The sequence below is a fragment of the Vanellus vanellus genome (genome assembly GCF_965231255.1).
Source record: "Vanellus vanellus genome assembly, chromosome: 1".
Lineage (NCBI taxonomy): Eukaryota > Metazoa > Chordata > Aves > Charadriiformes > Charadriidae > Vanellus > Vanellus vanellus.
In genome coordinates, this window is record NC_138905.1 from 55,681,065 (window position 1) to 55,707,225 (window position 26,161).

At 38.6% G+C, this 26,161-nt stretch overlaps 1 protein-coding gene across 1 annotated transcript in view; it reads left to right on the plus strand.

Moving 5' to 3' along the window:
• Positions 1 to 25,929, plus strand: part of IFT56 (intraflagellar transport 56) — a 51,902-nt gene extending 25,973 nt beyond the window's left edge. Inside the window, exons 11-18 of the mRNA XM_082498706.1 lie at positions 945 to 998; positions 1,420 to 1,483; positions 7,790 to 7,878; positions 13,105 to 13,188; positions 15,345 to 15,414; positions 18,156 to 18,262; positions 24,078 to 24,211; positions 25,566 to 25,929. Coding sequence (XP_082354832.1) covers positions 945 to 998; positions 1,420 to 1,483; positions 7,790 to 7,878; positions 13,105 to 13,188; positions 15,345 to 15,414; positions 18,156 to 18,262; positions 24,078 to 24,211; positions 25,566 to 25,677 — 714 coding nt within the window. The 3' untranslated portion in view covers positions 25,678 to 25,929. The remainder of the gene's footprint in view (positions 1 to 944; positions 999 to 1,419; positions 1,484 to 7,789; positions 7,879 to 13,104; positions 13,189 to 15,344; positions 15,415 to 18,155; positions 18,263 to 24,077; positions 24,212 to 25,565) is intronic.
• The last annotated feature ends 232 nt before the right edge of the window (positions 25,930 to 26,161 follow it).

Here is a 26,161-nt window from a genome sequence, read left to right on the forward strand (position 1 = left end):
GAGTATCCTTGTGCTTTTTTTTCATTTTGTCGCTCACATTTGGAAGGAACTCCCTGCTAAGACTTGCAAAACTACTTGTATATCCACCTTCAGTTCTTCTCAAATTTCTTCTTTGTCATGACGTCTATAGGTTAATAATTTGGCATCTGTAAGAGTGTTGGTATGCTAAAATGATTACTTGCCATACTGACTAGTACTCTCAGATTGGTTTTTGGCCTATGTAAATGTTTCTCTCTCTTTCCTTGTTTACGTGTGTGACAAGGCTGTCCAGGTTTATTAGGAGTATCTACTTCAACAGGTTTAGAGCTATAACTCTTAATTGTAAGATTTGAATAAGACAAATGAATCTGTTACATGCTGAGAAAATCTTGCTCAAAGAAGAATTAAACTATAGTTGTATCTCATAGTAGAAATTACAAGGTACTTTACTCCTATTCCTAATTTCAATAGAGTAACATGACCACAGAGCCCAAACCTCTTTATGTTTTGGCCTGATGAGAAATACTATGCATTTTGGAGCAAGGATGGTAGTGGTTACAGTTAACCAATATGCATACTTGAAGTGGGACCTATTAATACAACAATATTGCACATGATTATTGGTCATATGATGGTGAAGACGACATGATAGTATGTTATGGTGTTCGTTCCGGTGCATCATCTTTTAGCATAAGACATATCAGAAAACACACTACACCTTTGCATCCCACATATTTAGCAGAAGTGACTAGCTAACAAGTAGAATGAATTTGGGGGGGGGTAACTTTGTACTACTGTGCTGAAGCCCTATCATAGTAACCAGCTACTGATTAAACTGAGCTGGGATAGAGTTGAATTTAGGAAGAAAATAATGTGCAAGTAGGCTTTTATGCTTCTCCTGAAATCTTCACCTTGTCTTCTCTGATCCTTTTTACCTTTTTCTTTTTTTTTTTTTTTTTTTCCAGGAGTACATCCTCAAAGGAGTGGTAAATGCAGCACTTGGACAAGAAATGGGCTCGGTGAGTGAAAGCCTGTGAGGTTCTCCAGCTTCTCCCACAGTAGGATGTGAACAGATCTGTAGGGACTGGAATGGAGTGAAGGAGTCAGTCATTTCTCATTGAGATTGCAGGACCTCTGAGTCTTTTAATCTTCTTTGAACAGCACTCAGTCCAGAATGAGCGAAATGCAAATCTCTGTTGCTAGTCCTGACAGTAAGTCAATCTGAATTTGGCTTCACTGTCCTTCTTCCAGAAAACCTGTTTGCTTTCTACAGTGTGCTTGTGTATCTAGGCACATACAGTGGCACATTTGCCTTTTCTAGTTTTACTTCATCCCTGATTTGTCTATTATTTGCTCTCCATCTGTTCATCAGAATGTATTTTCACTGTGTATTGTAGCATTGACTCCAGAACTTGTTGGATTTTTTTTTTCCTCTTCCAGAGAGATCATCTGAAAATTGCTCAGCAGTTCTTCCAGTTGGTGGGTGAATCAGCCAGTGAATGTGGTATGTTTGAAATGTTCTTTTTCCATTATGTAATCCTTCTTACAATATCCAAGTATATACCATCATATCTTTGTCTAACTGCTGACTGTTAGCACGACTATCGCTAGGCATTTTGTTGCTATAGGATGAGTAACAGAAAGTCTAATTTATAGTCTAAAACAAATTTGCAAGTTTAAATTTGAAGGCTCAATTAATTCCAAACCTTACTATATGGATTTGGCTGGAAAAGAGGCTATACTGCAAACTGCTAGTCTTCACTGTGGCAGCTTGCCTCTGACTAATAATCCCTGTTATAGAAACAGAAGACAACATCCTAATTGGGTGAAGTGTATGGCTGATACCCCACAGGTACAGATACTCACAAGTACAAATCTAGGGCTGCTGATGAAAGCCAGTTGAGTAGAGTTTTAGCACAGAGTGTGCCCTGGAACTGAGGGTGATAAAAACATAAGGAGGAGTTTGGCTACAGAGAGAAATGGAGACTCTGGGACTAACTCCTTGGTTGAATCAAAAAAACCCCCACATGATAAAACCCAACAAAAAAATCAATATATTTTCAGTATTTACTTTTACTTACTCAATAAAAGACCAAAACAAGACCTTGTCTTCCCTTCCCCTTGCCAAAATAAAACGAAAAATCCTAAATCAAAAAAGCCAGTAGTTTATGGTGCAGACAGCTCATGGTCCTCAGAGACAGAATGCTGTCTCCTGTGACCATGGTGACTAAAGAGAAGGAGCTCAAGAGACAGAGTGACAGCACTGCTAAAACTTTCAGCAATAGTGTTGAGCCATTCTCTTCCCCTTGCAGCCCTTGTACTGTTGAGATCGTGCAGCAGAGAGCTTCATGTTGGAAGGCTGAAGTGGTTCGATCGATGAGCCTTCCCTAACACATTCCTCTCGCATTGAGGCTATCCCATTGGAGTCAAGATCCCAGCAAACAGAAAGAAGCAATATGAACTGTAGTAGTGGAGGACTCAGTTAGTGGGCATAGCTAACTGAGTTTATGATACCAGTAAAGTCACAGGGTGATTGATACAATGGTGGTGGACCTCTTAATGCTCATAACAATCATGCAGTGACCGTTATGCACATGGATAAAAATAATACAGAGATAATATGAGAAAAGATATTCTGAAAAGATATGCAGTGAAGATATAGCCCAAAACCAAACCTGGAATTGTTAGGAAGCTAAAAGTCTGAATTTTACAGTGAAATATTTTTAAATCCATACACAAGACAGGATAGAGAGGCTGAGACTTAAGGGGGGGGGAGGGGCAGGAAGAGAACACAAATGAGATCCAACTAAGAAGGTGTGTTAATTGAAAAAAAAATGAGCTTATGGGAAGGACTGGTTCCAACTAAAGGTAAATGGAAACATTAGTACTGCAAGCATCTTACACTGTTGGTACTTCCATGTAAAAATTGCTTTGTCATATTTTAAAAAGTTATGGGAGAAAGCTGACATACAGAAGAGCACATAGTTCAAGGTAACTCCTTTAAAGGTGAAATAGCATGAGGGGTTTTTTGTATCCTCAAATGAAGGACAGGTGGAGGTCAACAAACTGTAAATAGGAAATAGAAGAGGCAAACAGTTCAATTTAGATAGGACATAACAAAAAGCAAACACACGAAGACCAAATATGTAAGTGGTTTTGTACAAATGTTAGATGTTTTACAAGAACATGAATAATGTGGAACACCTGATTTTAGAAGAGGAAGCTATAAACCTCAAACAACTTTTTAAATGCAATAGGAGGAAGGTAACATGTAGGATATAGTTCCTATTTAATTTACAATGGGATATTACTAAATAGAAGATGCCATTGGAGAAATGGTTCTAAACATTGTAGAAACCTTCTCTCAAAATAAGTATCTTTTCTTTATCAGTGAGTAACATAAAATTGTTTTACATTACATGCTCAAATAGGAGATTCATCGTGTTGAGGCTAAATTATTCACCAACCAGCCTGGATGGGAACAGTGACTGGCATATTAAAGAGGTTAGAGATTTTATATAGACAGATAATTAAATAACAGTTGGAGACTTCTATTCTGCCCATATTGACCTAGTAAATGCAACAAGATACCATGATATAGAGAATGAATTTTTAAATGCTAAGTTTTCTTAGAGAACACACAAGTGAACAGGTTACTCTAGACCAATACAGAGATTACAAAGAATCTGATTTAAAATTTTATTATGAAAATCCAATTCTGTTACAGTGATCTCAGTATAATCAAACTCAAAATCCATGTGTTAGCGAATACCTCAAAAATTTCCACAGTACTAATTTCAAGGAGGGAAGCTACATAATAACCTTTCTCATTTCTAACAGAAAATTCTCAGTGAAGTAGCAGTGAAAAGGATAAAATGCACCTGATTTGAACACTTGAAAGAACCTTTTGTTTCTTTAAAGAAAGGGCCTGTATTCATAATTAATGAGCTACAGGAGACAAATAATGACATGACTGGGTTTGCCAATGGTACAAAATTACCCATAGTAGGAAAAATGAAAGCTTCCACAATGATGAAAGCTGTAGAAGAATATATGAGGCTAGGTAATAATATGCAAATTAAATTTAGCTTTGATAAATGCATAGTAGTACTTACGGGGAAAAAAAAAAACTTAAACTATATTTGCAAAATTATCAGAAAAGTTGAAGAGAATCTTAGGAATTGATGAGGAAAGAGAGAACAAAACAAAAATAATTACTGTGTCATTGTATACAGATGTGGTTCCCTTTCTTGAATATTGTCTGCAGTTCTCATTCTTACACTTCAAAAAAAATTGGTAGAACAAGAAAGCGTACAATAAAGACAGCAAGGATGATCAGAGAAAGGGGATAGCTTCTTGAACAAGGAGAGATTAAATAAAGGAGGATACATGGCCTGGAAAATGATGACTTAGTTTGGTTATGGTTGCGATACAGAACATCATAAATGACAAGAAGAGGAATAGAGAAGAGTTAGTTACCATACCATACAAAAACCAAGGAGCATTGAATTAAATCATCAAGCAAAGCAATTAAAACAAACAGCACAAGTTACTTTTTAACATAACACAACTTATTTGATATAGAGTCTTGTGAGAACCAGAAGGTATGAAGACATTCGGAGAAGAAAAGTCCGTTGGCTGTTTAACACAAATTTTTTCAGTGATGATTAGGAAGTCCTCAGTGCAGATTGTTGGAAGCTGGGAGAAACTTCAAAGGAAGCAGCATTACATATCACAGCATCTATTATATGTGAAATCAGAATATATTCTTTCTATAGCTGTATATTCTTACTCAGCAGGCTTCTGAACCAGATAGACTTTGGATCCAATATGATCATTTTTTATGTTCTGATGTAATTTAGCATATTAGCCACTATATTGTATATTTGATTTTTGATTTGCTGCCTCTGTTTTTTATGGATTTAGAATGGAGAACAGAATTCATGCTGTTCGTATACTTGGGCTTTTGCTAAGTAGCCAGCCATGCTGTTCAAGGATGTAAGTCATGCTTCAGCATTTCCCACTGTGTCAATCCTTGCAAGGAGCTAGTACCACTAGACTGTCTGTTTAAGATCTTTATCAAGTTACTTAGCTGCTTTGCAGATTTATAATACAAAAATAGGTTGTCCTCACTAGAGTGAGGAAATCCTATGCTGTGTCTTTGCTCACAACTGAGCCTACAAGGCTCCTTATTTTAGTGTGGATTATCAAAAATTAACAGATTATAATGAAGGTGTGGAATATTTTTTCAAAACAGGGTCCTATCTTTCTGACTTGCTCTTGTTAATTGTAGAAATCCTTTGACTGCATTAAATAAAAAGCAGCAACAGACAGTTTAGGAAGAATACAGTGTCGTGTATTTGTAAAGTTGTTTGGAGTCATCAGTTAAGCCCTCCGCTATTTTTAATTAGATCTCTGACTTGGAGGTTCAAGAAACATAGAGCAAACAAAGTTAAAGTGACAGTACATGTACACATTTCATCTCATGTTGGAAGTTATGTACTTCAAGAGGAGTCAGGACACCCAAAACAAAAAAAAACAAAAGAAATAGGAGCACTAGATTTCTATAGTTAATTCTCATGCTCTTCTCCAAGGGTCTCAACTGGGTGAAAAGTTGAACACATCAAATTTCTGAGACAGGTTAAAGAGGAAATGGGGCAAGAGGAACATTAGTGAAAGTAAATTAACATGAACATTTCCATTAAATGCAGTGTTTCTGGTGCTTAACATAGTTCTTAAAACAGTGGAAGCATAATGTAGAAAAGTACCCATTTCATTTGCAGTGATTGTCTTTTAGGACCAAGTTAGGCATATCTGGTGTTGGGTGGGAGGAATGAAACATTTCTTCTGGACTTTGTACAGTCTTTTATTTGAGGTATTCTTAGGTCACCCTAAGTAATTTTTCAAAATGAGAACTTTTTCCTCTTACTGCATGAGTCACATGGGATGAATTAGAACTGTCACTAGTAGTATTCATTGCGGAATTGTATGAGATTTACAGATGTTTTACTTGTTTGCTTTTTTAATAAAATCCGTCACTAAAAGTATATGGAGGATGGTATGCTTGAATAACAAAATTTTCTGCCAAAATGTGGACATAAGAATAAATACTGAAATTTAAACTCTCCAATCATATACGGAAAAAGAAAAGTGTGGTTCTAATATTTTGTTACTGGCATTCATTTTTACTGAAAATATATTCTCAGTTTTAAGTCTTTGCATGTTTATTTGCTTTTTTTTTTAATTTTGTCTAAAATATATTGCTGTAAGTTTATGAACTTTATGGATGTGAGAGAAAAGGAGCACTTTTGAGGTACCTGCATTCTCATTACAACAAAAATATAGCGGAGGAACACTGAGGAAAATTGTTTCTGTTATTGTCATTTCAAGGCATATATGTGTCATGATAAGTATGCCTGCATGTAAAAAAGGACAGATAAATATACAGGCCTGTTTCTGCTCCTAAGTGAAGACATCATAATTACCCAAATAATTTTCTTAAGTTGGAGAACTGAATGATGGGGTTCAGACATAGACAAGGATCGATTGTCTCTATATGGAAATGACAGGACATCCAAGCTTAGTATCTCCTCGTGCTAAAAGATAAGAAATGAGAATATTCTGCTTTCCTTTGAAATATATTTTGAGATCTTATGTAGTGCTTTTGAGGAATAATTACTACCCTACCTTATTTAAAGGAGAATGTACAATTTTCCAGCACAATGCTATATTTTGTGCTGTTTATACAAAACTGAGTCAAAATATTGGTCTTCAGATACATGAAATTACTATATACAGAAAAGATTTTTCATTTTCTAGTGTGGATGGAATGATGGTAACTAACCTGCAGGAGCAGATTACTTCAGGGCTGTTGGTAGCCTTAGGATCTTGTCTTCTGTCACATTACCACTGCACAGAGCAGCATGCTCTCTAACAATCACTTGACGTAGTCAAATAGTAGTGATTTGACATCGCTTGCGTTTATGCCTTCCCAGCTGCTACTTGGCTTTGTCCATCTCTGACCAATCTCTGCTAGTTGGGTCTAACAAAAATTAGTCCTAGTAGGCTTACTTCAGAATCTCTAAAAAAGCTTTGAAATAGTTTTTCAGTAACACAACTTTCAACTTCAGAGTAGATGGCAGCATAGTATGAGGACAGCAAAGTTTACTAACACTCATCTGAACTGATATGCCTAACTTATTTATGGCTTTACCACTTGTGAGCAATGTGGTAATCCCAAATGCATGGAAATTAATTTTCATATTGTATTTTATCACTGAGTGCTTTTCCTGAGTGTGTATTTTTTTTAATAACAGTATTTTTAGAGTATCAATTTTACTCTCCTACTGGAACGAAAATTAAAATACGTAGAGCTTCTTTTTCTAGGATAACTGAAAAGCATAACTTTAAAGAAAAAAGGCTAACGAGATTAGAATAACAAAGCACAGGTTTTGTATCAAGTGTCGTTTCCTAAGAGTAGGACTAATTCATGGTAAAATTATGCTACGTAAATTGTGTCATGGAAAAGGCTTGTTACTTAAAGAATTTGTCTCTGTAGAATTTGCTGTTGAATACAGTCTTGCAATAGTTATTGTGTGCTATAGAGAAAGTTGACAAGATGATCTAATAGTTTTTCTAACCTCTAGTATGGTTCTTTGCCTGAAAAGGCAAGTTACACTATTTTTAGAAGTTAGTTGCTTTCATAGTTGCCAGCAATCTTGGCAGTAACTTCCATTACCAAGTGATTTTTAAATTGTATGATTTATACTATTTAAATTTATACAATCTGCATTTCTCTTTTGAATTTTAGATACCATTCCAGGGAGACAGTGTATGTCCTCCTGCTTCTTTCTTCTCAGACAGTTTGGTAATGTCCTGATTTATCTCAACTCAGTCAAGGTTAGTATTATTATTTAGTATTGGTAGTACTCTAATACATGGAATCACTATTTATGGAATGAGACTGTACTCTGTGTGAGACACTGTAAACATAAAAAGGTACAGAAACACAACAATAACAACAAAACAAAGGAACAACAGTGGAACATAAGTGGTCAATACAGGAAAGGGATCAAAATGTAAAGAAGCAGTTTATAAGAGAACATCATGCAGCATGGTGGGCATGATGGTCTTATCGCACTTGCAATTTAACCAGTATCAGGCTTCCTGGTGGCATTACAGAACGTAAGGAAGATGATAATTAAAGGAAGACAATGAAAAAAATTGTGGATATTTGTGGGGCGGACAGCATGCAGGAAAAAACCCACATGTTTTCTTAAGACTTATCAAATGAGCAATGGAGATTATTGTCACTGGTTAATAATCGGGGACAACGTTTTAAAGAATGAGAGTGTGTAAGAAAAGTAAGACTGAGGGACTCTGAAAGTAATAATGCTTGTATTTTACAGGGAAAGCACTCAGTGAAGGGCTAAGATAGGGCAGTATTCAAAGCAGTAAGCTAAGAATATTATTTTTGCAGAACTAACCTGAGCCATACCCTGCAGGCAACGTTGCATTTTTCAAAGTAAGAGGAGTTTGCCATTATCATAATGCAGCATTACCCAGATCGCCAATATTCAGTGGATAAAATGGATATAATTTGCAGATGTCCAGTTATAAATCAGATGTGAAGAAAAAGAGAGAGGCTGAAGTGTGATTATAGAGTTAAGTGATTGCAGACTTGTTCCAGTGATTTTAAACTAGAGTTGTAAAAACTCTGTATTTGGTAGGAAGAGGAATGAGAATCTAAAAAGAAATTATTAGCAAGATACACAAGATGAGCACAATTACAAAGTTCTAAGGAGGATGAGACCTAATGTGGTTGTAATGGTGCCAAAAGCAGCTGGTGGGTGAAAAATTATGAAGGTGTAGTGATTTTAAACTTTGTTTGGAAAGAGGTCATTGAAGAAATACCAAGTGGCTGTAGCCACTGAAATGGCTCCACTATAGTGGAATGAAGAGACACCCCACCACCACCCCAAACTGGAGTGTGTGTGTAATTGAAGAAAAGGAGAGCTGGAAACTAACAGTGAGATTTGTTTTGCCTAAATTGAGCCATCTGAAAGTCAGATTTCTAGTTATAATTGATCATCAGGTCTCAGTCTATAGCTGTCGGGGCCAAATGGTAATTTCCAAAGGAGAATTCATCCTGTGCATTTCTTATGCTTATCTTAGAATAGAATGAGTTACCCCATAGAAATGCCCAGCTCTTTTCTTTTCTTTTAAAAGGTTCTTAAACAACTAGTTCTAACCTGAAAAGGTTAAAGTTTAATGTGATTACTCACCACCTCCAAGGTATACGGGAAAGCTTAGAAATGAGAGAGAGAGAAGAGTAGCATCTGGGGAGGCAAATGGTGTAGTCATTAATATTGGAAAGTAAGCCTAGTGTTTGTAAAGCAAAGAGCCAGAAAGGAACAAGGCACTGAACAAAAATTAAGAGGGTGAAAGTGGGCAATAGAGTTATGAGGGGATAGGTCAGAGTCATTAGGCCAGAGAATTGCTACAGGGAGGGGATTAGGTGAGACAATTCTGCATCTGTGAAGGCATAAAGGAAAGTCTTGTAGGAAGAGTTGGAAAGAAAATCTGAAGGGAAAAGGAAAAGCACAGAATACTTGGTGTGATTTTGTAAGGTGTTAGTTAAGAGCCCATGCAGAGGGAAATACACGTGAGGAATAGGTCTAATGTTTAAAAATATCGGGGGAGGCAGGAACAGCGAACAGGTACAGGTACTCACACCTTCAATCCTGCTGTATTTATGAACTAGAAGAAGGAGCGTCCTTTCCTGGTCAGATTTGGGAGAAACGATTTTATTATGTGCGCATAGGAGAGCAGAAGGGTTATCTGACTGCTTTTTGTTTTGTTTTAAAAACTTAGCTGTTTTGCTAAAAGTATGTAGAACTACTATCACACATATATATGTGGATCTCAGCTTGCAAGCTGGACTTGTCCACATATACATGCCTTTGGCATTAATAACCATATTATCTGTTTTAATTTCAGCCATATTTATGCAAAAAATATTATTTTTTTAAATATCCCCTTGGTTTTCACAGTTGCAATGTGAATGTATTTATAAGTGTGAAACAAAATATTAAGCTAAGTAAAGAAAATTCAATATAAAAAAGATTGATGCCTTTCATTGTACAGTGGTGTACTCTTATTTGAAATACTGGCCACTACCCCCTCCAATGTGGAAAGAAAAGTGATTCAGAGAATAATTAGAAATTGAAATATTGTCTTAAGAGATTTAGAAGATATATATAATTTGCCATAGAAGAAAGTTAAGAAAGTAAAATTATACAAAATTAGGATTAGAATAAACAAGGTAGATTTGAAACCTCCATTTGTATTAGGAGAGGCTGAAAACAAGATACAGCTTGCTGGAATTACAGCAAACTCACAATGTCTTCTAAGAAAATGCATTTTGTCCCTCTCAAAACACAATTGGTTTATGGAGCTGATTGTCATAATTCAAGGTAGGGTTGAGGTTTTGAGTTTGAAAGGTTTTATAGATTGTATCTAGCAAGTTGCAAAATGATTAAGCTTAAGTAAAATACGTATTTATTAAATTCTTGAAGGGAATCATAAATACTGGTAATCTGAGACATAATGCATTTGATAAATAGCAGTGACTAAGTACAGAAGTTTTTTGCCTACTGCCACTTTCCTTGCATGGTCTTTTTGAAGTAGTTGATCATTATCATCATATTTTAGCTGAGACTTGCTACTCCTCAGATTTACTTAGGTTATTCCCTTTCTCTTCAGGTCACAGGGATGCAAATAATTCTTCCTGTACCATGTTATAGGCAAGGTTTAGGTGGCTTTACAGTCACCTTCGTGTTTCATTCACAGGAATAAACTTCAGTAGAATCTCTGCAGCTCTTTAAGTGGAGCTGTGCACTCTGTGAAGATTGTTTGCATGATATTCTCTCAGGAAACACCACCTTCATCCATGATTGATTAAAACTGCTTTAGGCATGAAAACGTCTCAAAGGACACCTTATAATAAACGTATTGCCAGCTGCCCTGAGGGTGACGTTGTAACGCTGAGGATTAACAAGAAGACAAGCTAATTCGGGCTCAGCTGAGTTCTGGCCACAACGAATGCTTCATTGTTCAACTGGGTATCTGAGCATCTCATTGAAATGGACATCGCTCAGAGCACAGTTAGTTTGATGAAAAATTGAAGACCACAAAAGAGTGAGGTCCATTACATATAATGTGGTTTAAAAAAAAAAAAAAAGAAAAAGAAACCAACAAAACCAGATGTGGTGCACTATCAGCAGCACTAGTTCATTTCTACTGGTTTTGTTTTTGCAGCAGGTCTGGTCTCTAGCACTAATACAGCTAGGATGGAATGACACAGTTCTTGAGTTTGGTTGCTGACAGTTTCTTTTCTGTTTCAATTCAAAAATACAATGCGGGCTATTTGAACAGAAGGAACTATTCATGCAGTAAAGCTAGCATCTTGCTCACCAGCTTTGGTTATCCTGGGTCTTGTGCTGATTCACACGAAACTACCATTGAGGAAGAATACAGTAAAGTGTTGTAATTCTTATATGGTGAAACCAGTTAGTTCACCCTAAGGGTACTGAAATGTTTTCACAAACTGAGCTTAAGATTCACCCGATTGGTTCATCCTTGTGCTTTCACATACCTTGCTATATTTGTCAGCTTTTGGACCCTAACATAGACTATTTAGGTGAAACCTACACATCTGGCAAATGGTGGCAACCCCCCACCTCTCTTCTCAAGGCACTAGATTGATGTATATGGGTGGACTGGATCAGTACGCTTTGTTGACTGCCTGTGACAGGGAAGGGAAGAGGTTCCTCAAGTGTCCCTACATCATGAAAGAAGACAGAGAGCACTGGGGGTGGGGTTTGCCCCTTGCGTCCCATATCTTTTGTGCAGTCCCAACTATGCTTTTTACCTGTTCCTCACTCTTTAATGAGGGAACAAAACTAAAGTTTGATCTTCCTACACAAGTTCTGTTTCTTTTCTACGTGTTGTATACGGAAAAACTTTCCTTCTTCCACACACATTGCTGTTATGTACCCAGGAAGGCTTTTCTTACAGTAACTGTAGTGGATAAATGACCCTGCTTTTTCCCATGCTCTTTCATAAGCACTGCAACTGTCCTTCAGCAGGAAGGACAATCCCATCCACACTTGTAGCTGTGGTATTGTATTCCACCTTATCTCTACCAGGTCTACTGGTGCAGCAGTGTGGGACAGTGCTGAATGTAGAACATAGTCAGCTGACTTTTGGATGTTTGAGTTATACTTGAATCTGGACATCTGACCATGATCAAATCTGAGCTATTTGGGTCAAACCCACACATCAGGCTAACCTGTACGTAGAGTTATATTTCCTGCTTTGGCCCATGCAGCTTTTCAGAAAAGACACAGATAGAGCAACCTGATCTGTCATTAACCAGGTGTGTCCAGTCTAACATTATGAGAGAGAAAAAACTTGGTGTTGCACTTCAGATAGAGAGAAGGGTGCCTGTAAGAAGGGCTTGAGCTTAAGGAAGTCCTATTACACGGTGCTTGGCTGACTGCCTGGCTGCAGCCTGGTGCTGCAGCTCCACCTCCATCGTGTGATCCAGTGTGTCAGACTAGCATCTGTCACATAACCAGATCCACAGGATCTATTGTTGAACCTTGAGAAGTCTTGGAAAAGTAAACTGTTCATCTCCTTAAGCCATTAGGGAGTCAACTGCTTGTTTACCACCCTAGTGGTGAAATAAGTGCTTGGGAGGTGAAAGAGACCATGGCAGCACAGCATGACTTCACATGCCCGAAGTGAAAATTATACCCACAAAAGCTGCCACTGCAATTTTGAGCTTGGAGCATTCTCCAGTTCGCTCATGGTTAATACTGTGGAATGTTCCAGCTGTGTTTGTAGTCACGAATGTAGGTTGGAAAGCCAGTCCATAATTTTCTACCCACTGTTTATAAATGCCGTATGTTCATAATGTGGGTTTTTCTTTTTCCTTCCCATTGTCTTGATATAGTCTGACTCAGATTTTGGGGGGGGGGATATTCTTAATGTTATTATACCATGGGAGGAGGTTTTCTTGTTTTATTTATTTGGGCTTTGCCCGTGTGGCTTATTTTCCAGAGTTACTTCTACAACGATGACACTTTTAATTTCAACTACGCCCAAGCCAAAGCTGCCATGGGCAATTTTAGTGAGGCTGAAGAGGTATGTATTTACTTTCATTTAAAAACAACAACGGAAACATTTCCCACATACTCTCCTCTTTCCTTCCTTTTCTCTCCCTCCAAATCTTCATGTTGGTTGAAAATAAGCAGGTTGAGCAGAACATCGTCTTCCCCTTCTTAGAGGAACTGAAACTCTCAGTGAACACTATTCAGAAAAGATTATCTTGCTAATCTTGTAATGTGAGGTATATGGGGAATCATGCTGCTTGCAGTACATCACAAGAGTGCTTGCAGCTATCTCTAATTGATCAAAGAATGCCCTCTTAATCAGATTTCCTATGCTTTGTCTGGGATCCCAGGCAGTCTTATTATTCTTGACTGACTAGGACATGCTGAGTAAAAGACACTGAATAGTTAAGGGCTTTAGGTGTCCCTACAAATTTGTGTTTAAAAAAAAATAAGTTTCTTCCTCTGGGAGATGTGGGAGGAAAAGAGGAAGTGCTCACTATCTTATTCAGCAGTATCCAGATGCAGCTGGAAGAGATTAACTTCTACATACAGCATTTTTTGTGTCTATGTGCAGTAGAAACTTAATTACAACTAAAATATGCGAAAGCAAATAGCTATTATGAAGATGGAAGCAACATTTTCCACAAGACCAGAAAAAAGACAAGCCAGAAAAAAAAACCCAACCACATAGTCTAAAGTGAATCATATAGGTTTGGTTGGTTTGGGTTTTTTTGTTTGTTTGTTTTTCCTGTCTTTCTAACTTTTTAAGTCTTCAGGTTTCTTGACAACAGAGCACCCCTGAGTTTTTTTGTTGTGTTTTTTTTTTTTTTTTCTCCCCAGTACTCACCCCCTTAATTTGTGACCTGACATTGCATCTCTCTTTAAGAAAAATATCCAAGACTGTCAGGCAAAATTGATATATATTTCAGTTAACCTACCTTAATTTAGTTAGCTTAATGAAAATGCAGGTGAATATCTTAAAACTATGCTAGCAGGCTATGCTGATAAAAATGATAATGCTATAAGTAAGCTTTGGCTGCAGTCAGGCAACAAAGAAACACAGAGGTGTAAACTACTGTTAATCCACATTTTTCCTCTTACATTCTTACAAATGATTCTATATAAACTAGTGTTATGTAGCTGATGTGTTTGAATAACAGGATTATGTAATTAAATTGATTAGTCTGTCCTAATGTCTGATCTTTGCCTGTGATGACACTTTCATATAAAGATCACCCTTCCCCAGTGTCTCATAATCTTGTAAAATATCTCCACATATAGCACTTATTAACTTATTAAAAAGCTTACCTCCCTGGACATAATGAAATAAAACCTATGATGCAGTGCTACTTACACTGATAATGCTGCTCTTTTTTTTCGCCACGTCCAAAGTTAGAGGGTCAGCAATGTTTAACCAATAAAAATGTTAGCAATTTGTGGAAGTCACCGTTCCAGTACATACATCTGCTCCTATAGAGGTATTTTGAGTTTGCTAGTAGCATCCTAGTATAGTTACAAATATACCTGCAGAGAGGCATAAATAGGTTGGGATTTTTTTGCTGTGAGTAAAGCCAGAGTACATTTTAAAATGTATAACTTCCCCACACACATCCCTTTAGATGTAGAATGTAATAAACCTGTATTTATACAGTAAGTTACAAACGACAAATGTTTTGCCTTGGAACCTTACTGAAACCAAAATGGATAGAAATGGCTTATTGCTGACCTGGAATGATCTCTGACATGTATGGAGAGGAAAGGCTCATATATATATATATATAAAAATGTGAAACTTCTGGTATTTCAAGAAGATGCTAATGTAATTGCTTGCATTGCTTTCTAAACAAACATATTCCAAATAGCTTTTCCCACAGGCCCAGTGTTCCTTTGTGCTGTTTGTGTTGCATGGCCGCCCACTGGCACTTGTTCAGAGCAGGCCGCACCCTCCGCACAGCTCGGCGTTTTGAAGCTGCAGAAGTCCCTTGATAAGCATGACATTGTTTGAGTCCTCCACCTGCCCGACACAGAGAGATGCCCCTACGCTGCCCTTGCGTACCCTAACTCTTCTCTTGAAGCAGTTGTTCGTGTGGCTTAAGCCTTAGCTGCATGTTGAAACGAGGCAGGTCTGCCTTCTGTTTGTTTAAAAGTACATGCATGTATAATCTTTTATTTTCCTTCTTCCTGCAGGTGTTCCTTTTGATCCAGAGTGAGAAGATAAAGAATGATTTTGTTTACCTTAGCTGGCTAGCTCGCTGCTGTGAGTCACTTCACTTTCAACATTGCAGAATACAGATCCTCCTCTATTGCATCAGTCTTGGCAATCCACTTTCCTAATTGAATTTAATGTTATAGGTGGATTCAGGACTATGAAAGTGAAAATCTGATTGCACTAGTTATAGCGTGGGTAGTCATTGCACCTTTCATACATCTGGCTTTAGTAAGCAATTACTGCTTCAGTGCAATGCTGTTACAGTTTCGTCAATGCAGTTTTCTCCTAATCAGTGAACCTTTTTCTTGTCTGTTCAGTTGCTTGAGTGAAGATTTTCTGTCTTAAAAGACTGAGTTACAACTCTAAAATGTTCAGAGTAAAACCAAATAGAAGCATCCATACTGGGTCAGGTCCAAGGGTCTGTCTACCTCCATGAGTAGCCAATATCAGATGTCTAGGGAAGAGAAGAATCAGGCAAGCATACATGATGTTTTTCTTCCTACCACACTACTCTTCCTGTTGTCCCAACTCCTATGCCTGAGGGATGTCCTTTAGAATCTCCAGCATGTTTTTTCTTCCAAAAACTTTTCCATTCATTCCTTGAACCCAGAAAACTTTCCTATGTTTAATATCCTATGGCAAATTTTATTTAATTTTTCTGAACCAGTTTTTAAAATATTGCAGAGTACACCTCAGTACAGATATAGCTACAATGCCACATGCAAAATAGTATAGAGGTGGGCCTTTCTCATGACTCAAGTCTGAGACTCCCAAGGCTAATTTGTTTTCCTTACAGTGCCTCAATAGAAAATGTTCTGTTATCAAACAATTTTCAATAGTTGTACTAGGAATGTAAATATGTACGTTTTGGGACATTATGCCATATCACAGATGTGGTCAACATCTCTAACATGATCTTCCAGACGGGCACATCACATCTATGGATGCCTATCTATGACTCAGTTTTGGGATGTGTCAGTTTATTTCCTTTTTCACTAAGCTGCAGTACCTGGTTGTGTTTAAGAATTTTATATGTGAATGGTTTATGTGATTTTCTTTGTGATGGGAGAAGTCCCATTGCAAAGGGAATCTACGGTTGTTCAGTAGACAGTGTTCATCCCTTTGATTCTGTGCTATAGCAGTTCTTTGATATCTATCTGGGGATGCAGAATTGTTTGAAGGTGCTACTTATTATACAAGAAGTAGAATTAACACCATCTTATCAATTTAAAATTTTCTAGCTCTTTCATAGGAGTTGCTATTTATTCTTTAATTGTGCCTTTTGCCAATCTGAATTCCTGCTGAAGTTTCAGTAGTGTTGCTGTATTCTTCTGTCTTAAAATTTTGAATTTCATTTCCAAACAGCTGCTAGAATTCTTTGCAGAAACAACTGTTCAGTGATGAATATAGTGATCTTTTTGTGTCAAGTACGTAAATTACTATTAGATCCTTCTGGATAAAAGCTGCTGTAGAAATTACAAAGCATTATAATACATTCATGCCGGAGTATGATTAGGTATTGAGTTGTAAACAATTCAATGCTGAAATATTTTCAAAGGGCAAAAAGTACTAGAGATGCATCTTTTTTTGGATGCTGGACAGTATTTTTTGTTTAATATTAATTGTACTATTTATACTAAATTCTTCTTGAAGAGAAGACAAAAAAACACTGAATTAGCACAGTACTCCATTTCTCTAGATAAATGGGTTGTTTTTCGGAAATTAAGACCTGGCTGTTTGCCACTATGTGTGGTATTCGGAGCTGATGATAGAAAAAATCTGATTTGATGTCTTGCTGTCTCCTAAATGCGAAGTATCTATAAATCCTGTGATTTGGTGTTACATGTTTATTGTTGATGATTGCCACCCATTCCACAACAGTCTCTCTTTTGAAAGAGCACGAGTGGTCTGTGTGTGAACAGCCAGTTACTCTGTGAGTAGCTGGTAAGACTTGAAAAAGAAGGGAATGCTTAATTGCATTTTCTATTCTCCCAGTACTTGAATGATTCTGGAATTAACAATATCAACCTCAGTTTAAACCTAATGGGTTCTTATCTCCAGAAAATCAAATTTTAGAACTGTTTGTGTTCAAACACCCTAGTAGATTTTCCGCTAGCTGAGATGGAAATTCAGATTCTTTTACTTCTAATTGTGTATAGTAATGATGTTTAAAGTTAAAGGCCAATGAAAAATTCTAGTCGTAGGCAAATTTAACACCAGCACAAAATCTCAGGAATTTGGAAACATTTTTTCTAGCAGACACGTAATGGCAAGTTTTGTTGTGCTTGGAGGGGCTTTGCCCACCCCACCCCACCTCACCATCATGGGAATTGAATGTTTAGATTGAGGTGGGCACCAAGTATTAAAGATCTCGGTTCAGTGCCAATTAAATTTTTTCTGTGTGTAAGAATACATAATCCTAAATCTCAACATCTAAATGGATTGCCACAGTTCATTGTCCTGCATAAAATAATTTCTCTAATGCTTTCCACTGTGTTCCTTAATCACATCTGAAATCATGACAGTTGCGCTTATTGCTGTATCTGTGAAATATAAGTTGAGATGTAAATGTCATAATTATTCCTCTTGACATTGGTGTTCTCTGAATTGGCTGTTACTGCTAGTAAGGTGGAAGATAAGGACAAGTTTCCCTTCCTAACCTCATGCTCACAGGGTGAGGCATGCATTTACATTAAGCAAAGAAATTTAGGAACATTTATTCCACCTGTCATTCAGTATTGTACATGCCATATTCTTTTCACAATCCCAACTTTTTGTTGTTATTGCAGATATTATGAATAAGAAACCACAGCTGGCCTGGAAGCTCTATCTGAAGATGGAGACCTCAGGGGAGTCCTTTAACCTATTGCAGCTCATTGCAAATGATTGCTACAAAGTGAGTCTCTCTTTAGAACTGTGTATACAGCATGTTAATTCAGTGATTGTACCAACAGCCATTTTGTGGATACTTTTCATCATTGTCATCCCTAGTGAACTTTCTTTTATAACAGTGGGATGTCTAATAACGTAGATGAGTTGGCAAGGATTAGTCAGTATTTTAACCTATAGGCCGCCTTGGTAGACAACCCACTGATAAACATTGGTAAATTACTGCATGCTTGAGCTGTCAATAAGAATAAGTTTCTTCTCCTACTAGGGGTTCGTTGTTGGTAGAAATGAGAAGAAACTTTTAAGAAAAAAAAATCTAGCATAGATTCAGCAAGGAGCCTCATGCTGCATTTTTTTCTGGGACAGTGTTGTTATTTCCTTAAAGCTTGTAACAGCAATGGGAGATACTCCTTCGTTAATCATTCGGAAATGGAAGGAGAATCCCCACAACTACTGTTCTATCTGCCCAAGTGGGGCAAAGAGACACGGGCTGTGTGTAGTCATTAGGAATAAAACTACTCAGAAAAAACGGTGAGCTTAACTGTCTGCAGAGGGATCCCTGCTAACACATAACAGTTGTTCTTTTGAACCTTTTCTAGAGGAGGACTTTTAAAGACATGAGGGTAGACTAAGCTGTCTAATATTTTTAAAAGTCAAGCTAGACAAGACAATGTCCACTTTAGTAGGGATGCTCTGGGCATTTTAGAACAATCACAGAGTTTTCAGAGGTGGAAGGGACCTCTAGAGATCATCTAGTCCAACTCCCCTGCTAAAGCAGGATTGCCTAGAGCATATTACTCAGGACTGCATCCAGGCAGGTCTTGAAAATCTCCAGAGAAGGGGACTCCACAACCTCCCTGGGCAGCCTGTTCCAGTGCTCTGTCACCCTCACCGTAAAGAAGTTTTTCCATGTATTTGAACGGAACTTCCTATGTTCTAACTTGTGCCCATTACCCCTCATCCTGTCACTGTGAACCATTGAAAAGAGCCTGGCTCCATCCTCCTTCAACCCACCCTTTAGATACTTGTATGCCATAATAAGGTCTCCCCTCAGCCTTCTCTTCTCCAGGCTAAAGAGTCCCAGCTCTCTCAGCCTTTCCTCATAAGGGAGATGCTCCAATCCCTTAATCATCTTAATTGCCCTTTGCTGGACTCGCTCCAGCAGTTCCCTGTCCCTCTTGAACTGGGGAGCCCAAAACTGGACACAGTATTCCAGTTGTGGCCTCACCAGTGCAGAGTAGAGGGGGAGAATGACCTCCTTCGACTTACTGGCCACACTCTTATCTATGCAGCCCAGGATTGGCCTTTTTGGCAACAAGGGCACATTGCTGGATCATGGATAATTTACTGTCTGCTAGGACCCCCAGATCCTTCTCCTCAGAGCTACTTCCCAGCAGGTCCGCCCCTAACCTATACTGGTGCTTTACATTCTTCCTCCCCAGGTGCAGGACCTTGCACTTGCTTTTGTTGAACCGCATTAGGTTCTTCTCTGCCCAGCTCTCCAGCCTGTCCAGGTCACGCTGGATGGCAGCACGGCCCTCTGGGGTGTCAGCCACCCCACCCAGTTTGGTATCATCAGCAAACTTGCTGAGGATACACTCTGTCCCCTCATCCAGGTCATTAATGAATATATTAAACAAAATTGGACCGAGTATTGACCCCTGGGGGACACCACTGGTTACAGGCCTCCAACTAGACTCTGTGCCGCTGATCACAACCCTCTGAGTTCTGTCCCGCAGCCAACTCTCAATCCACCTCGCTGTCACCTTATCTAGCCCATACTTCCTCAGCTTCCTAATGAGGATGTTATGGGAGACAGTGTCAAAAGCCTTGCTAAAGTCAAGGTAGATGACATCTATGACTCTCCCCTCATCCAGCCAACCAGTTATAACATCATAGAAAGCTATCAGATTGGTCAAGCATGATTTACCCTTGGTAAATCCATGTTGACCACTTCCAATAACTTCCTGTTCCTCAACGTGCTTGGAGATGACATCCAGAATGAGTTGCTCCATTAATTTCCCAGGGACAGAGGTGAGACTAACGGGTCTGTAGTTCCCTGGGTCCTCCTTCTTGCCTTTTTTGAAGATCAGAGTGATGTCAGCCTTCCTCCAGTCCTCAGGCACCTCTCCTGTTCTCCATGACCTTTCAAAGACGATGGAGAGTGGTCTAGCAATAACATCTGCCAGCTCTCTCAGCACTTGCGGATGCATCCCATCAGGGCCCATGGACTTATGAATGTCCAGCTTGGCCAAGTGGTCTCTGACCCGGTCCTCCTCAACTGAGGGAAAATCTTCCTCTCTCCAGACCTTCTCCTTTGCCTTCAGAGTATGGGATTCGTGAGGGACAGCTTTAGCAGTGAAGACCAAAGAAAAGAAGGCATTCAGTAACTCTACCTTCTCTGTGTCTTCCACCACTAGGGCACCTGTCTCATTCACCAGTGGGCCTACATTTTCCCTAGTCTTCCTTTTTCTATTGATATACTGAAAGAATCTCTTCTTATTGTCTTTAACTGCAGTGGCCAAGCTGAGTTCTGATTGAGCTTTGGCCCTTCTCATTTTCCCCCTCCATAGCTTTGTTATATCTTGATAGTCCTCATAAGTTGCCAGCCCCCTTTTCCCGAGAATATAAACTTTCCTTTTTCTCCTGAGGTCCAGCCAAAGCTCTCTATTTAGCCAGGCTGGTCTTCTTCCCCGTCTGCTCGTTTTTCGAGACATGGGGATGGCCTTCTCCTGTGCTTCTAAGAGCACCTGCTTGAAGTATGCCCAGCCTTCCTGGGCACCTTTGCTCTTCAAAACTGCGTCCCAAGGGACACTCTCAACCATGCTCCTAAACAGGCTAAAGTCTGCCCTTCGGAAATCCAAGGTGGCAGTTCTGCTGGCTCCCCGCCTTACTTCATCAAGAATTGAAAATTCTATCACTTCATGATCACTCTGCCCAAGGCGACCTCCAACCTTTACATCCCCCACAAGACCTTCTCTGTTAACAAACAGTAGGTCCAGTAGGGCACTTCCCCTAGTTGGTTCCTTCACCAGCTGTGTTAGGAAGTTGTCTTCCACACACTCCAGGAACCTCCATGACTGTTCCCTCTCTGCTGCGTAGTATTTCCAGCAGACATCTGGGAAGTTGAAGTCCCCCCCAAGAATAAGGGCAGATAATTGTGAGACCTCTGCCAGCTGCTTATAGAATACTTCATCAGTTTCTACATCCTGATTGGGAGGTGTATAACAAACTCCCATCACGATGTCTGCCTTATTGGCCTTCCCCTTAATTCTTATCCATACACACTCAACACTGTCATCCACACTGTTAAGTTCCAGACATAAAATACATGCTACCTTACTTGTACTAAGCTTCTAGATTGTGTTTACTAGTTCTGGTGCTCCATGCTAATACACTGCTGGCACACCTCCAAATTCTAGTTTATACAAAGCTATGTTAATAGTGAAGAGATCTTGGGAAGCTGATTACAATTCTGACTAAATTCCTAACATCTAATTCTTCAAATGGTGCCAATGCACAGTGAGACTTAACCCTGATTCAAGGTTTTTTGCTGTTCTGCAAAGCATGGAAAGAAAATGTGAGAGCTTCATCTGCAGGATGGATGTAGAGGCATATAAAGAAAACATTTTTGAGAGGATTGTAAATGGCACTATAGGAGAAAGGAAAATTGGTTGTCCTATGCAGTACTGCTGTGCAAGATTTCAGTAGACAATAACAGGATTCTGTATCTGGCATCCTCTATGCCATCTACAAGGATGCTTGCACTGTGTTGGGACCTAGAGGATTAGCAGCTTGGTGATAGGATAAAAGGATGTACTTTGGCCTGTGTCTCACCACGACACTTTTCCATCCACTTTTCAGAATGTATTGGCAAGAGCCAGAAGGTGGACTGAAGTTATTTGGGGAGCAACCATTTTAGATTTAATTTAAATTAAATATAGAATATAAAGACAGATTGTAATTTTGTGATTGTGCAAATATAGTAGTTCACTGTTTTAAGAAGGCAGATGTGAGAAGAGCAGAACACAGATCACAGGTGTAAAGTTCATGAAGCTGGTTCAGTGGAGCCTAATGCAAGTGAATACACAAGAGCTAGCAGCTATTAGCAAAGACTTATTAGAGATACAGTGACCAAATTTGCCATCATAGAGGAAAGATAGTAAACTGAGTCCTATTGGAAAACCTCCCAATGATTCTCAGTTCAGCCAAGCTCTCCAAAGGGCAGCAATATCCGCATACTATCTGTAACGTTCTTTTCTGCTGTTTTCCTTCATCTGACAAAGTAACATGTTCCCAAAATCCTAACAAACACATAACTGAAAGTCAGAAAATTTATCTTGGGACCTCAAAAGCATTCTTCTAAAATGGAGCGAATCACCTCTTGCACGTCTTTCAAGTATTCAATCCACCATCTCACCCTAAAAGTTTTGTTGCTCAAGCAAGGGGCTATGCCTCAGGTGTTTCCCATAGCTCTGATTTGTGAAAGCAAGTTGACGATCAGACCTTCTATAAAATCTCTCTCTAGGCCATTTTAAGTCTCACTTTAATCAGTTATTACTCTGCCTAAATTCTTCTCCAAACCTTATTGTACTCTAGAGGAGAAGCAGGTCCACGCTTTGGATTTATCTTGAGCTCTTATAAACAGCTCTTACAGGACTAAATTTTTCAGCCTAATTATATGTCTACATATGGCCATAAATGACTGCTCCAAAGACCAAGGGATTTAATTTCAAAAACTATTACTGTAGTGTTATAACTCATCTTTCTACGCTACCAGCTGTTTGTACCTCTTCCACTGAATGGCAAGGCCCAAGTTGTTTGAGTTCATGTAGCGTTTTCCAGTTGTTTCTGAAACACTGTATTATATTGGAGGTCCACAGACAGCTCCATAGCTGTAACTTAAGAAGACAGTCGCACCAGGCTTCACTCAACAGAATGCTGAATGAACATGGATGGAGCAAGGTCAACAGTGTCCTCAACCAGGTGTAGCTGGATACCCCGTTGCTATGCTGATAGTTGTTGTTCAGTGAGAAAGCTGGGATACAGGACTTGTGGCTAATTTCTTGCTGCTTTTCATGCAATAGCCCATCTTATCCATATAGGGAACAGCACATGACTTGGGGTGAAGCATTTCCTGTTTTTATGTCAGATAGAAGGAAGACATTAAACTGGTATCTGCTTAATGGAACTAGATCAGATGCCAGTTTGGAGAGATCAGTATTCATTTTTTTTCCTCTTAGCTGACACATCTGATACTGTTTATACTCACTATCTTTATTCCCATCCATTTAAGTCCTTGCCAGTCAGCTGTCATTAAAATCACCATTTATGTGAAGAAAAGGGAATTATTACTCATTCAAAAGACATCCAAATATGTCTCTGTTACCATCTCTACATGAGGAAAAGTGGTTCCGTTTTCAAATGTTTGGACTAGTTTGAAGTTGATATTCTATCAAGGACTTTGTTATAGTCTGTACAACACTAGATAGGACACCTCATAAAAAAGAAGTTCTTTAAGCTAATGTTATCTGTATATGATCAAAACAACAGTGCTGATCATTGCCAACTAATAAAGTTCACAGAGCAGTTTGTCTAGAATATGTTCAAAGACATAGACAAGTAATGTTATAATATCACCTGTTTCCCTACGTAGAACTGAAATGTGCCTGTTCTGTGTCACTTGCTGCCTGCAGAAAAACAGGAAAATGCACATCGCTTCTATGACTTACTGCTGATTTCAGAAAACTGAGCTCAAAACTTTTAATCCCCTTTTGAAAGATGGTCGTATAGTCAGGAATAATGTTTCATTTTCTGTGCAGATGCGTCAGTTTTACTATTCAGCCAAAGCGTTTGATGTTCTGGAGAGATTGGACAGTAATCCTGAATACTGGGAAGGCAAGAGAGGTGCTTGTGTGGGTGTCTTTCAAATGATCATAGCTGGCCGAGAAGCTAAGTGAGTATTCTGTGTTGTATCTGAATTTATTTTGTTCTTTTCCTATTTCCAGTTAGCTGTAAGCCAGAATCATAAACTTAGCTTTAGGTATATGCATCCTCTTCCAATTCTTTATTGACCTTTCAGATAATAGACACTCTGGCCAGTAGTTCCATATGCAGTGTTCAATTTGAAGCGTATCTTCCACACCAACAGTTATAGAATATATGGTGGAGAATAACTTACCAGCAAATGCTATGAACTGTAGGAAACCAAAATACGTTAGTCGTTATACTTGGAAAAGCTAAGTTATAAATGTAGTATGTTCATGAACTGAGGAAAAAGAACCTCATTTCACGTTGATGGCATAAGAATGGAAAACTGTCCCATGACATTTTAAAGTTCATAGAACAGAACTAAGGAAACATTCACTCGGTGCTGTAGGAAGGACATGATTTCTCTAAAAAATTAGTAGATGAGACTGTTTTTTCACTAAAATTTTCTTTCTGAAGACACTGTCCATGTCAGACAAATACACTTACTTGATGAAAGCTTAAAGGAAACTATCTGTTACTGATAGTTTTGCTTTCAGCCCATTTCACTGGATAGAAGAATGAGAGAGAGTAGTGAGGCTGTATTTAAGAATTGTTCCCTCATGAATATTCTGCTGTGATGCCAGATGGCCATTCTCCCCTGGCCAGAGTTGCTGTTTTGTACATGACTGATAGGTGTGTATCTTGGCTTCTACACCTTCCCTGTATTCCCTTCTCTGCCGGAATAATCTCATTAACTACTGCACCCTTCAAGTGTCCTTTTAGCAATTACTGCAGTAGATACAGTAGATACAGTAAAATACACATAGCTTGCCTGTTTTTCAACAAGTTCTTGCTCTAAAGTAGCTGCCAAACTGCAGCATTGTACTGATTTATCCTATTGGTAATGTTCATTTCCACGTCATTTGTATTTATGTGTAAGGTGCTTTGGCAGCATTAAGCTAGATGTTGCCATACTGAAGACTAGCAAGTAGCATTAAAGAAAAAAAAAAGTTTGCTTTGTTCTGGGGAACTGTTTTGCAAAAGTAAAGATTTCTATATAAATACACACATGCATGGACACTACACTCCAAACTAATCACATTTCGCAGATTTTTTATTTTTAATATCTCTCCCTGTTGCAATTGTATACAGACTTTTTTTTTTTAATTTCATCCCCTGGGTTTTCAACTACTCTGCAATTTTACCTATTCCTGCTCTGCAGATGCATGGACTTCTCTTTCTAAGAACGATGTTTTGCAAAATAGTTTGGATGTGAGTAATTGTTTATTGTATCAGTTGGGTCTTACCCTCATTTAAATCTTTGCTTTTCACCTTTGTAGAGAGACTATACGAGAAGTACTGCATCTTCTGAAGAGCACTGGTAATTCTCAAGTAGAATACGTTGTTCGCATCATGAAAAAGTGGGCCAAGGAGAACAGGGTCCCTGTTTAAGTCAGTGTCACAAAATGAACCAGGTCAGTTGCTATTGTGTGTGTGGCTGTAAGATGTGGGTCTTGGTTTCACCTGTGCATTCTGGGTATCTCCTTCCTTGCAGCGCTTCAGATGATCAAGCAGGTTGACCCAGCTAAGCAACAGCATAATACAGCGAGATTGAAAAACATTCAGCAAGTTTTGGGGTTTGGTTTTTGTTTTGTTTTTTTATTAAAGCTTTATTGGTACTTCTTGTGTTGCACCACTTTCTATTCCTCCTTTAAAGTTTCAGTTTTTAGTAGTAATTCCAACTGTCCAGAAGTCAAAGTGCTCCTCAGATGTTCCCCAGATTTCTCCACACAATCTACTGGACTGCTTTGTGAGGTTTTTTTTTCAGCAAGCCTTCTGGCCTCTGGAGAAGAATAATTTTTTAAATGACTGAGACAAATCTACTTCAGTAAGTGATGGAATGTGGCAAGTAGAGAGGGTGGTGGAGACAACCAAA